Here is an 11,875-nt window from a genome sequence, read left to right on the forward strand (position 1 = left end):
AATCACCAACCTCCACACACACTCCACAACCATTTTTTAATTAGCCGGAAGTTAAGAGAAGTCAGGCCACTGCTGAGATAGTCACTGAGCTTCAAAACCACTTTTCAAGGACGTCATGGAGGATGCATCCATCTTTACACAGTCAATGGTGTTGGCACTTTTATCATAGCACAACTCTGGCACTTTGAAAATAGTTGCCAGACAAATCTAAATTTCTTTAAGTCATTCATTCGAGAAGTTTTTAACAAACCCCGACAATCTCTTGGTAAAAAATAAAGGGCTGCATTAAATTGGCTTGGCAGTGGCGTTGTAGACACACAAGGAATAAAACGCAGGCACAGCTGCATAATGAGTGTCTAATGATTCACTGCACTGGTCTCCCCCAAAAAAGTATACTGAATAAGGAATGAGCAATCATTTTGAGCATTACAGAGCTTGGGCAATATTCCTGAGGCTGAAAAGTGATATAGTGCTCAATGATCTGTGCGGCGCAGCGTGAGTCGTACAAGACGGCGCTAATAAAAATATTCAAATTTGTGCTTTTTTTTCCTTCTAATATGAATACGGCTGATTAAAATAGAAATAACCCTATTCAAATGAAAAGAGATGATCAGTGAAGCACATTGACTAATTTCCATTTAATAATAGCTATTATAATTATTATTTACTCTGATCTTAGAGACAGTAGCCGTGGTGAATACATGGAGAGCAGAATGTGTCTTAAAGTAAAAGGGAATTAAATAATTTCATGTGCCGCAGTGTTGCCTCCTTCATCTGAGCCGCGTCATTACATTAACATTCAAACAGTGGAATGAAAACAGTAATTACATGAGACGACATATAGGTCCTTTACTGTTGGTGATGCATTGAAATGAGTAATAATTGGTGCTTAACTGGAGCCACTACTATTACTAGATTAGGCTTTATGATATCAAATTATGTTATAAGGGGAAAAAAATATGGTTAGCCTTCTCTTTTACCACCTACTGAACTTCTGGTTGCTCCAACATGCTCTTTGAAGTAGATATATACAATAGAGAGAGATTTTTTAATATTAGCCTATAAGTTTAACAACAATCTCGTACAGTCTTCTCTTTGATTTGTTCTTCATTTTGATCAAGATACATATGAGGCAGGACCTTTTACAGTAAAAACAAAAAAATGCCTCGTCAGTTCTCTTTAGTGGATAAACAATCTAATGATGACTTCGTTTTAATTATTCATGTCCTGCATTAGCATTTCTGTACTGCAGCTTCTTCTTACTCATCAGGCAGTATATCCAAGCATGATTATTATTATCTGCAATGAGCTTCCATCGACATGGGAGTTTTGAATGTGACCATTAGCAAATGTCTTAAATAAAATCCATCGAGCTTAGAACATCTGCACATATTTTTATGTATGTACAGGTGTTTGACATCTTACACCATGAAGAAATATTGTTTTACTACACAGTCATTCATGGTCACCAACATCATCCAGTAGGAAGTTAACCAGCGGAGTTTTTTTCCACTAAATCTGCAACATCAATTGCATTATAGAGCTTACATACTACTTGTCTTAAGTGTTTAAGTATTTTTTCAGAGTAAATGACTGCCCCTGTCACTTCATGTCATTTCCACTTACCCAACGACCCACAGGGTGGCAGTCTAACACAAATGCCCCCCTGCTATCCATAACGTATCACATCAGCCATGTCTTTCAAATGCATCACTGCATGGAGAACACATGATATGTGTAGTTTACTGGCACAGAGGCAAAAAAAATAAATAAATAATGCACCGACTATGTGTGCGCTCGTTTCACATAAGCCGCCTCATTAAAGTCAAATATCATGGCTGATCCGTCACTCACTGCTACAAACATGCCCTGACCTCATGTTTCTGTTGCCGGCCACAAATGTCACCTTGGTTTAGATCGCCGTCCCTTCGCTGATGTGGAATAAGAGGAGGGGAGGGGATGGCGAAGGCAGGTTAGGAACTAAGCCAAGCCATTGGGCCACATCATGTTAACCTGTCAGCCAGTTTTTCTGCCTGACCGGCCATGCCTCATTAAACCTAATGGAAACTGTCACCGTCAACCCCCACCCCCCACCCTACCCCACCTGGCCACCTGACCGATAGAGAGAGGCAGGCAGGACTTGAAAGAGAATAAAAGGTAAGAGTTAGAACGAGGAGATGGAAGCAGAGGAAGGAATTTGAAAAATAGATTACAGCAGAGGAAGAAACTGATGTGGGAAATAAAGAGTGAGAGCCAGGCAGGGAGTGTGAGAGAGATGATAATGACCATGCATAGGATAACACAGCAGGGCTTTATCAAGTGATAAGGAGTGATGGAAGATAAAGAGCAGGTGGATAATAGTGATGTGTATGCTGTATGCCCCAAGAACTAGAGTAAGACATGCTGCTAAAAATAAAATACAATAAGTAGACGAAAATGAAATAGTTTCAGAGTTGTATTAAATATTTAATGTTACACAGTAAAAGATGTACCCAACTTCTCGATATCAAATACATTTTGCCTGTAATGGCTTTAACTATATTTTAAAGGTACGATTTGCTTCTTCTAGTTATCAGTGGTTGCAACCCACAGTGTCACCACCAGCTCCCATATGTGATCCTTTACAAGATCTCTCTGGTTATTTATTTTATATTAAATGGTTGTTTTCCCTCTCTGTCCTTTCCCATCCAGTTCAGTCTAATGTGGGTCTGTTAATGTGATAAAGGGCTATATAAACTGAACTTAAATAGGTGCAAAAAGAGCAGAACAAATGTTTCACACAATTCCACTGCTGGGTCTGCAAACATTCATCTGTTGCAAAGCGTATCTCCTGAGATGGCTATATCTGCAAAGTGTTTGCCATGGGCCAAATAAATGGCAGACATGCAGCAAAATATCAGTTGCCCTTTTAAAGAAAATGAGAAAGCAAGTCAGGCAGTAGTTTGTCTCTGCAAGCTTTTTAATGGATTATTTTTTTTTTTTTCTTGAAAACACTGGGAGGCTGTGACTTTCAGAATGCCAGGCAAATGTGCAGCAGAGGATTTTACTGCCATAAATACATCCGACGCTTCAGACTTCATGGACATTAATGGAGATAAGAAACAAATGGATTATGTTGAACCGTGATAAGAAAAAGTAGAATTTAACTGGTGTTAACATTTAAAGAGTGTTTTTTAGTACTTTTCAAAACACTAGGGCTGTCTTGAATACCATTTTTTTGGGCTCTGGAGCATGATGGACCATATAGCACTGTTTTAAAGGGAGATAAGCAGCTTCACCATGGGGACTTTGCCAGCTGGTATGGTCTGTTGTTTTTTTTTTTTATAAATAAAAAAAAAAGCACTAGCCTGCTACTTACACCATTCTGTGGTAGTCAGTGGAAATTTCACGCTTGCTGTGCCACCATGGTAGGCCAGTTTTAAATAGCATATTTAGCACACTGTCTTTGTCTGAGGAGTCAGCTGAGGTTTTCAGCACGTTGTCCCACTTAAAACAGCTAAAGCGAGCTGAAAGGCCCCAGCCTTTTTGAACCGAACACAGAACCTTCTTCTTGTGAGGCATCAGTGCTAACCACTACACTCTTTTCTCTTCATTATTATAGGTAACTGACCTGTAATTTATTTGGAATGCTCAACTGCAAATGCGTTTCTACTCTTTTAGGTACGAGAGGGTCACAGATAACAAGGATAATGCCTACGCAGCAGAGGAGAGGGCAGAGAACTCCTGTGTTGCCCAGTACCAGAGCACCACTCTCCGTGTCCTCACACACTTTGTGGCGGATAGCGGAGAAATCGGAGGAGCCATGGAGGAGGAGGGGCTGGGCCAGCAGAACTTCCTGCTGGGTAGCGACTGGCAGGTGGACGTGACACAACTGGTCAAGGAATCTCTGAGGGTGCAGGACCCGAAGGTCGCCCAACTGCTGGAGGGTCAAGTCCTAATCGGACAGAGCGCTGGAACCACTAAACTACAGGTTGTATGTGTGTATGTTTTACTGGAATTACTAAACTCAAAGTTGTAGGTGTTGACATTTTGGGTACTTTATCACAGTCAGGAGTGACCGACATTTGTCTCATGAACAAACTCCTCAGTGGCAGTTCTGCTGGGAGCAGCTTACGAAATGTGTGTGATGTGAATCAACAGACCATGTTGATTAAAATGTTAGTACCTGTAAGAATGCCTCAATACTCATCACCAATTTTCTGGCATGTTTATATTTCTTCAATCCAACTGAAATAGTTCTGATTAGAGATAACAACTTAGCTGTTTACATGGACGCAAAATACAATTATCTGATAAGATATACTATATCCGTTAACTGCATATCAATTTGGGGCATGTTCGCAAGTGCTTCTACCTGCCGTGGAATTTCAAATATATGGTTGTTTTTTTTTCTTCAATGTAAGACAGCATTAAATACATTCAAGAGAAAAAGGTGACAAAGACAGATGAAACAGACCCAGTTTTCAGCTGCCTGTTTCTTTAACCTGTTTTAAAACGTAATTTTTCACCCAACTTACAACCATTTGTCTTTGGCTTTTCATGAAGGTCACCGGTTCGAATCCATGGGCCGGCTGGCCTTTCTGTGTGGAGTTTGCATGTTCTCCCTGTGTCTGCGTGGGTTCTCCCACCATCCAAAGACATGCTCATTAGGTTAATTGGTGATTCTAAATTGACCGTAGGTGTGAGTGCGAGTGTGAATGGTTGTCTGTCTCTGTGTTAGCCCTGCGATGGACTGGCGACCTGTCCAGGGTGTAGCCCTGCCTCTCGCCCGATGACAGCTGGGATAGGCTCCAGCAGACCCCCGCGACCCCTAACAGGAATAACCGGGTATAGAAAATGAATGAATGAATGAATGAATGTTTGAACGGGCTAACTGGAAATAAACCCAAAGAAAAAGGCAGAAGGCTTTAGAAAAAGCAAAGTAAGAAAGAAAAGGTTTGGCAGTGGAAAAGGAGGGAATCACGAAAACAACTACATTGATCGCAGCATGGCACAAACACTTAAGCCTATCATGAGTTGACAGAGAAGCATGCTTTCATGGCACGTCTAATAAAAGCTTGCACCTGAGCGGTCTCCGGTGCTCTCACCCTTTCACCGCGTCTCTGCCTGACACATGCACATGCAGAGATACAAATACACAAATACTGAGGACCTATTTGTCTGATAACACAATCAGCCACACAGAATAACACCACACAGAGAAACACAGAGTTGAAGCAGAGGGACGAGATCATGATATCCTTTTCCTTATGTGTTGAAGAGTTACGTACACCCTAACTAGATAGAGTGCAGTTTGACTCATAAAACTGTGTTCATTCGTTTGAAGTCATCATTTGGCAGCTTTACGTCTTACAGGTTCGTGCAGACACTACAGTTGTGTGCAGCCTATGGCTATTTGTGGCTATTTTTCAGACAGACAACACTGTGAAATTGCACTTGTGACCGCCTCAAAGGCTGCAGCTTCACCTCCAGATATTGATCCGGCTCAGATTATGACAGGACTCAAAATGCCCCAGATTTTTTTGTCTGAGAACAGAGCGTTTTCAGATATTTTCCCTTAGGGGAGCTTATTTCTGCATTTCATGTACCAGGGATGACCAATTCAAAATTTTTAGTGAATACCAAAATAACAATTTAACAGTGTCCCATTTTCAAATTGCAAGAGGTCCATTTTTAATGTGTCGAAACAACAACAAAAAAATGTAGGTAACTGCTTCTTGTCAGGTAGCTTTGCAGTATAATTTAATAAATAATGCAATCTAATCAATGTCAAAACATTGTTAGCTATGACATACAACAAACAAGGCAGTTATAAAGCTGTCCCTATAGCAACCGCTGACATACAGTATTTACAATGGAATAGTATAGCATTATGTTACCAGTTATGCTATACAGGACCTACGGGACTAGCAATACCTGAGAACCTTCGGTGATTTGTAATAATTGTGGAGGTCGTCTGTGATTTTAATCCTGTGTGAATCGGCCATGTCCATAACATGCAAGTGAAAGTGACACCGCAAATCATTAAATCAAGCATTAAAGTGTTAATCGGCAAAGGTGGCATCGGCAAGGCTGATTCAAATACTGCCAAGTCATTCGTAATTTCCTCCTCGGGATCAACAGTCTCATGTTTTATTTTTAAAAATATATTTTTCATTATCAATTCAGAATTTGCAAAGTAACTAAAGTGTAAAATGTCCTCTGACATGTAGTGGAGTGAAGTGGAAAGTAGCAGAGACATGATTATGCATAGTAAATTTGAGTAAAACACAGAGTTTGCTCGTCCCGTGCGAATGCACCACATGAAACACAGACGTAGGGGGGTCATTTCTGAATCACATGACGTCCCATGTAAAACTAATCCGGTGCGAATAGGGCTTATATCACTAATGTAATATTTTTATCAATGTGAGCTAAATTAGTCAGAGACATTGCAGTTCAATGATTTAATTGCTTACCTGTAGAGTAAACAGTAGCTTGTGTATGCCTGCACCCATTAATTAACCAATCATAGCCTAATTTTAAATATAATGTGTTGATCCAACTTCAAACACAATTGTTTTCAATGGCTAATGTGGACTTGTAATCACATTAGTAACAAATATACAAAATAAATATACAGAGAATTCTAACCCATCAGAAATGTACTATGTAAAGGCTATATGGCAATAAAGATATGGTTCCCATCTACTGTGCAGCCTGAATAGATCTCACATACTGAATTACAACTGCTGTTTTCTACAGAAGCACCACTCACTTGATATGCAAATTGCATAATTGAACATAAAGGTTAATTGTACCACTGAATGCCAACATGATTTGGTTCTTCTATTTAATCAACAATGTCTCCTTCTTTACTCATAGTGTGAGTTTCAGTTTCAGTGTTTGGCATGCTGCTCGGGCGGTGTGTGGAAAGGTTAAATCATTCTGAATGAAAACATGCTCTTGATTCAGGACAAAGCTCTTGTGCTTAATCCAGGGAAATCATATAAACACTTTGGGAAATGGGCAGAAAAAGCACAGCACTAAATCAGCTCAATGAACCCTCAAGGTTAGTATTCACATAGCTTAACAAATTTTCCTAAAAACAACACAAGCCATTTCAAAATCACCGATTCTTATGACCTTTGTGTCGTGACTATTTCATTCATGGCTATGAAAAAATGCTACATCCCTCCCTCACTGGTCCCTTCCAAAGCCTCACAACAACAACACAGCAAAGTCCATGCAAGTACAGATGTCCCAGACTGGGAATAATGATCAGCAAAGGACAAATGATGGTGTAGGAATAACAAATAATTGGTCTTTTTCATTCTTCCGTTGTGTTTAAATTTTGCTTAATAAGAAGTATAGAAAGCATAAAGTGTGTTTATCATTTGCTCTTCCAAAACTTGTATTAAGTATTATTTCAATATGGAAACCCACTGACAAAATATAACCAACGGTCAGACAAAACAAGTAATATATTCAACTTAACATGTTATAACTTTTTTGTCTCTAGCCGCCAGTGGTTTAAATTTGTTTCCAATAATAAAGGAATACACCTCTTTATCTTTTTTTTTTGGCGATTCCTTATTATTGAGTGGTTTATGGTTTTAAATATAGGACACATAAGGAATTTTATTTAGATTAATCTGTTAAGTACTGCACTTGGAAACTTGGTTTTGACATTTAAACCGATGCCAAGGATTTCAAAAGGCCACAAATGCATTAGAAGTTTCTATAGTGGCCACAGAATTGGTAATGTGATCATTAATATACTGTGCTGCAAGTTTGATGGTGTAGCAGGAGTGAGGAATAAATCTATTTAAGTACTCTCTTTCTGACATATTATGGATAGACTACTTGCATGTGAAACACATTTTGCTATTAACCTTTACATAAGTGTCAGTTTGTGAGTCAGAGATACATGGTCTGGGCAGCAATGGATTTCATGTAATATCGTTGGCTGCACCGGACTAGATCCAGGTGCAAATGGGATTTTGTAGGTTTCAGGTAGCGACAGCCCTCTGAGATCTGGACAGAAATCATATAAGACAAGACTCTGACAGCTTTGAATAAGAAGGGGTAGGCCTGGAAGGGGTCTTTAATTGCTCTCTGGGGGTTGAATGAAGAAATCTGTAAACTTCAGAACTGGTGTGAGGAAGGGACTCGACATCCCTGGAAGTCTTGTGGGAGAAACTCACGCTTGTGGATGTAGGCCAAAGGCAGGTTCTGCTGTCTCTCTAATGGGATGAAGGCAACTTTTTTTTTTTTTTAATCGGACATAGGACTCTGGTAAAGGGGAGGAGAAGGGATCTGACTGCTGTTACTGCTACTGCCGACTAAAGGAAAGGCGTCTTGACATCTCAAGATGAGAGTGGTAGAAAGTCTGGACATTTGTAGTATGTAGTCCGGGTTTCGGTTGAGAGGAATGTTGATCTCTTTGAGAGATGCAAAAATGCTTCTGACATCTTGTTGAGAGCTCTGTAGCAAGTTTACAGATTGCAGCCTTGGAGGAGAAAGATGCAGGTCAGTCCTTTCATGGTTGGAAGACTGGCTTCCAACCTTTTTTGCTACCAGAAGAGTAACTGAATACAGCAGACTCACATTACATAATATGAAAAGCCAACAGCAACAATGTACAAATGAAAACTTCATGTCAAGACAATCCGTGTGCATGCATAATTATTAACCTGAAAAGCTTCCTAATGTCCACCAATCTGTCTTTTTAACCTCTGATCACTTCTCAGAGATAAGGTTAACACATGTTTCAACACCACACTCAGTTTAGCTGTTTAACATTCAGGCATATCGGTTTCACTGAGTGGGAAGCAAAGGGGAAAATGCAAAGAGGTAAAGCAAAGGGAAGAAAACAGGGAAATAGGTCCGTACAAATGAGGCAGTGATCGGTGTCGACAGTTCATTATGGCTGGTAAATGCGGCCTTGTGGGGGCGGCTGGAGGAGAGACTGGAGCCCTAATTGGAGCGGATGGGAGAGAATCTCTTCTCATAACAATATCACAACTATTTACACGCTTGTACCTCTGGCAACTCAGTGAGTTGGCGAATGTGTTGAGGTGGAAGTTGTATGCTTTCATGTCAGTTGTCAAGAAGCCTTTCTACATGATGGCATGTGCTACGTTTTCGAATCACAACCTTTCTTTAGGAATGTCTTAAAAGTGTAATCCAAAGTGTGATACAGTAGAAGTGCAATTTTGGTGCCATTTAGATATATTGTATCAGTACAGTAAACAAAGAAGTATTGGGAGGCTATCCTCCCAAGGAAAAAAAACAAACATCTGCATCTGTTGTTCCAGCTAAAACCGCAGAAGAAACAAACTCCACCATGACCACAGTCATCTGAATAACGTTGTTACCGGACTCACTTTCACTGCTAACTTTAACAAAGTAATGATTTATATACAAAACAAAATGGTATTTTTGGCAAAGTACCTGTCTTAAGCAGTTGTCTGAACCATAGCACTGTCAAAGCATAAAACAGATTTATTTTAAATGACAAATTGGAACGTGTTGGAAAGCACGATTGTCCTGCTCAGATCAGTACTTTTGTTGTTTGAGTTTGAGAAACTGCTGAGCATACATACAGGAGCATTTTAAAACGTAATGAGAATATGTATTTTGGGGTAGTTTTTAAGACTTTTATATGTTTAAGAATTATTGGCCTTTAAGTCTTAAAAATGTGATCTTACCATGAGTAGCTAGCACTGAGTAGAGTTCTGGTGTCTCGCAGGTGCTGTCCCCTCTGACGTCGTCAGTCATGGCCGAGAGGAGCATCAGGGTGGTGGACGATAAAGTGAGCGTGACAGAGCTGGGGGTGCAGTTGGTATCTGGACTCTCTCTGTCCCTCCAACTCAGTCCTGGAAGCAACAGGGCCATAGTCGCCACTGCAACGACACAGGAAGTGATTGAATCTCTCAAACAGGTATTACTGAATATTTACATTGAATTTAGATATCAAAATATTTTGCAGCATCTTACATGATTAATAATTCCTTAACCAACCATGGGAGGAGAGAGTCTGTATTAGCATTGTGAAATATTTGGCTTTCAAGTTCAGGATTGGAACAGAGTTATTACGAAGTCTATGATACTCATTGTAATTTTTCTTTTTAAATTAATTCACTCTTGATATAGCAAAGCTTTCTCTTTGATTTGCATCTCCAACCACGGAACTGCTCTGTTATTCCTATAATTATAATTTCAAATGAACGAAGGCTACAGTCTCTTCCCCTGGAGAGAATAGTTGGCTTTCTGGAGAATAGTTTCATATCCATTCTATCCAACTGTTTCAATGAACCTTTCTACTTTAATTAAGACTGACTTTCACTTCCTCCATGTTTCTCTGTTTTATTTTCCAGCCTCTGTTTTTTCCAGCCCTTATGCATTCTGAGGCAAATGTGAAGATATCTGTTTAAGGACTTATTTTCAGGCTTATTTTCATGCTGGGTTACTGCTGCTGAAGGGAGTAGTAACTGCTGCTGTACCAATTTCTGTCTGTGTCTGTTTTCTTAGGAGTCCCTTATCAGTGCTTGGCTCCAGTTCAGCGATGGATCCATGACTCCCCTAGACAACTACAACCCTGCCCATTTCACCCTGGCTGCCACCTCTCTGGATGAACGGGTTGTCTCGGTCCAGCACAATGCATCGTGGAAGTGGCCCATCATTGTTGCCAAGGGTGAAGGGCAGGGTTTGCTTGTGCGTGTTGAAATGAGCCAAACAGAAGTGTGCCAGAAGGGCAGGCGACATAATATTTTAGCCACAGGAATGGCAAACATACAGGTAAGGCTTGGCCAGCAAGAGGAGCAATACAGACAACCAGGAGACCGGCGAACACGTCCTGATCCTCCATATTATGGAGGATCCATCTCTGATATGGAAACTGGGTTAATTAACCGTGGAGCCACTACCATCAGGGGCCATGTTCCTTTGAGGCCCAATGGGGGCCGTCTATCAGCAGACAATGGAGCAAGGGTCCCAAATGAATTCTCTGAATATCCAAATCAGGCTGACCTGCCTCGGAGTCGCAGCACTGATGAGGACTTGTTGCCATCCCGACGAGGACTGACAGACCTGGAGATTGGTATGTACGCCCTGCTGGGAGTCTTCTGTCTGGCCATCCTGGTTTTTTTAATTAACTGCATCTCTTATGCCTACAAGTACCGTAGCAAGCACTTGTCTCTGGAGGCTCCGGAGGCCATGCCCCATGCCCATGACTGGGTTTGGCTTGGCCAAGATGAGGGGTTATGTCTGCAGCAACAGCAGCAGGATGAGCTTGGTGGCACCCTAGAGGAAGGTAGTCAACTATTGAATGGAGGCATCCAGCGTGGTAACTCCGGTGGAGGAGGATGTAGTTCAAGTGGGAGGGATCACCGGAATGAGTCGCTTAACTCACCCACCACCAAGAGAAAGAGGGTGAAGTTCACCACTTTTTCCAACATCAAGTCCAGTAATGGATGTCCAGTGCTCAGTCCATTAGCACTAGTGCAGACGAGTGAGATAAAATGGGTATGTCCAGACATCGAGCTTGGGGACTCAAAGGATCTTAGGGACTACATGGAAAAGCTTAATGAGAATGCTATTAAGAACATTGCATAGGGGGAACTGGGTGTTTCCAATGAACTAAAGAGAAACTCACCTGAATGCCTTCAGAATACGGAGGGAAGGAGGAACGGAAAAGGAAAGAAAAAGAATAAGGGGTGAGGAAAACAAATTGAGGCTGTTGTTGAACTGTACACCTCGCCAGGATTTGCCACGACACTACAGTAGAGTTATGAAGAGGGAAATGTGAATCTGGTATTGTTGCTTAACTTAAATGTATGTTCTTTGTCTCCACTGAGGTTCAGTTTCCAGGTTCATTTTTATGCGGCATCTA

The 11,875-nt window shown here is 40.9% G+C and overlaps 1 protein-coding gene across 1 annotated transcript in view; it reads left to right on the forward strand.

The window, feature by feature from the left end:
- The window catches only part of LOC311507655 (transmembrane protein 132C), a gene marked incomplete at its 3' end in the record, with an annotated part of 159,112 nt that extends 147,514 nt beyond the window's left edge, over positions 1–11,598 (forward strand). The window contains exons 7-9 of the mRNA XM_084572085.1: positions 3,661–3,970; positions 9,734–9,925; positions 10,516–11,598. Coding sequence (XP_084428211.1) covers positions 3,661–3,970; positions 9,734–9,925; positions 10,516–11,598 — 1,585 coding nt within the window. The remainder of the gene's footprint in view (positions 1–3,660; positions 3,971–9,733; positions 9,926–10,515) is intronic.
- Positions 11,599–11,875: the final 277 nt, after the last annotated feature.

The sequence above is a fragment of the Chelon labrosus genome (genome assembly GCF_963514085.1).
Source record: "Chelon labrosus genome assembly, chromosome: 22".
Taxonomy (NCBI): Eukaryota; Metazoa; Chordata; class Actinopteri; order Mugiliformes; family Mugilidae; genus Chelon; species Chelon labrosus.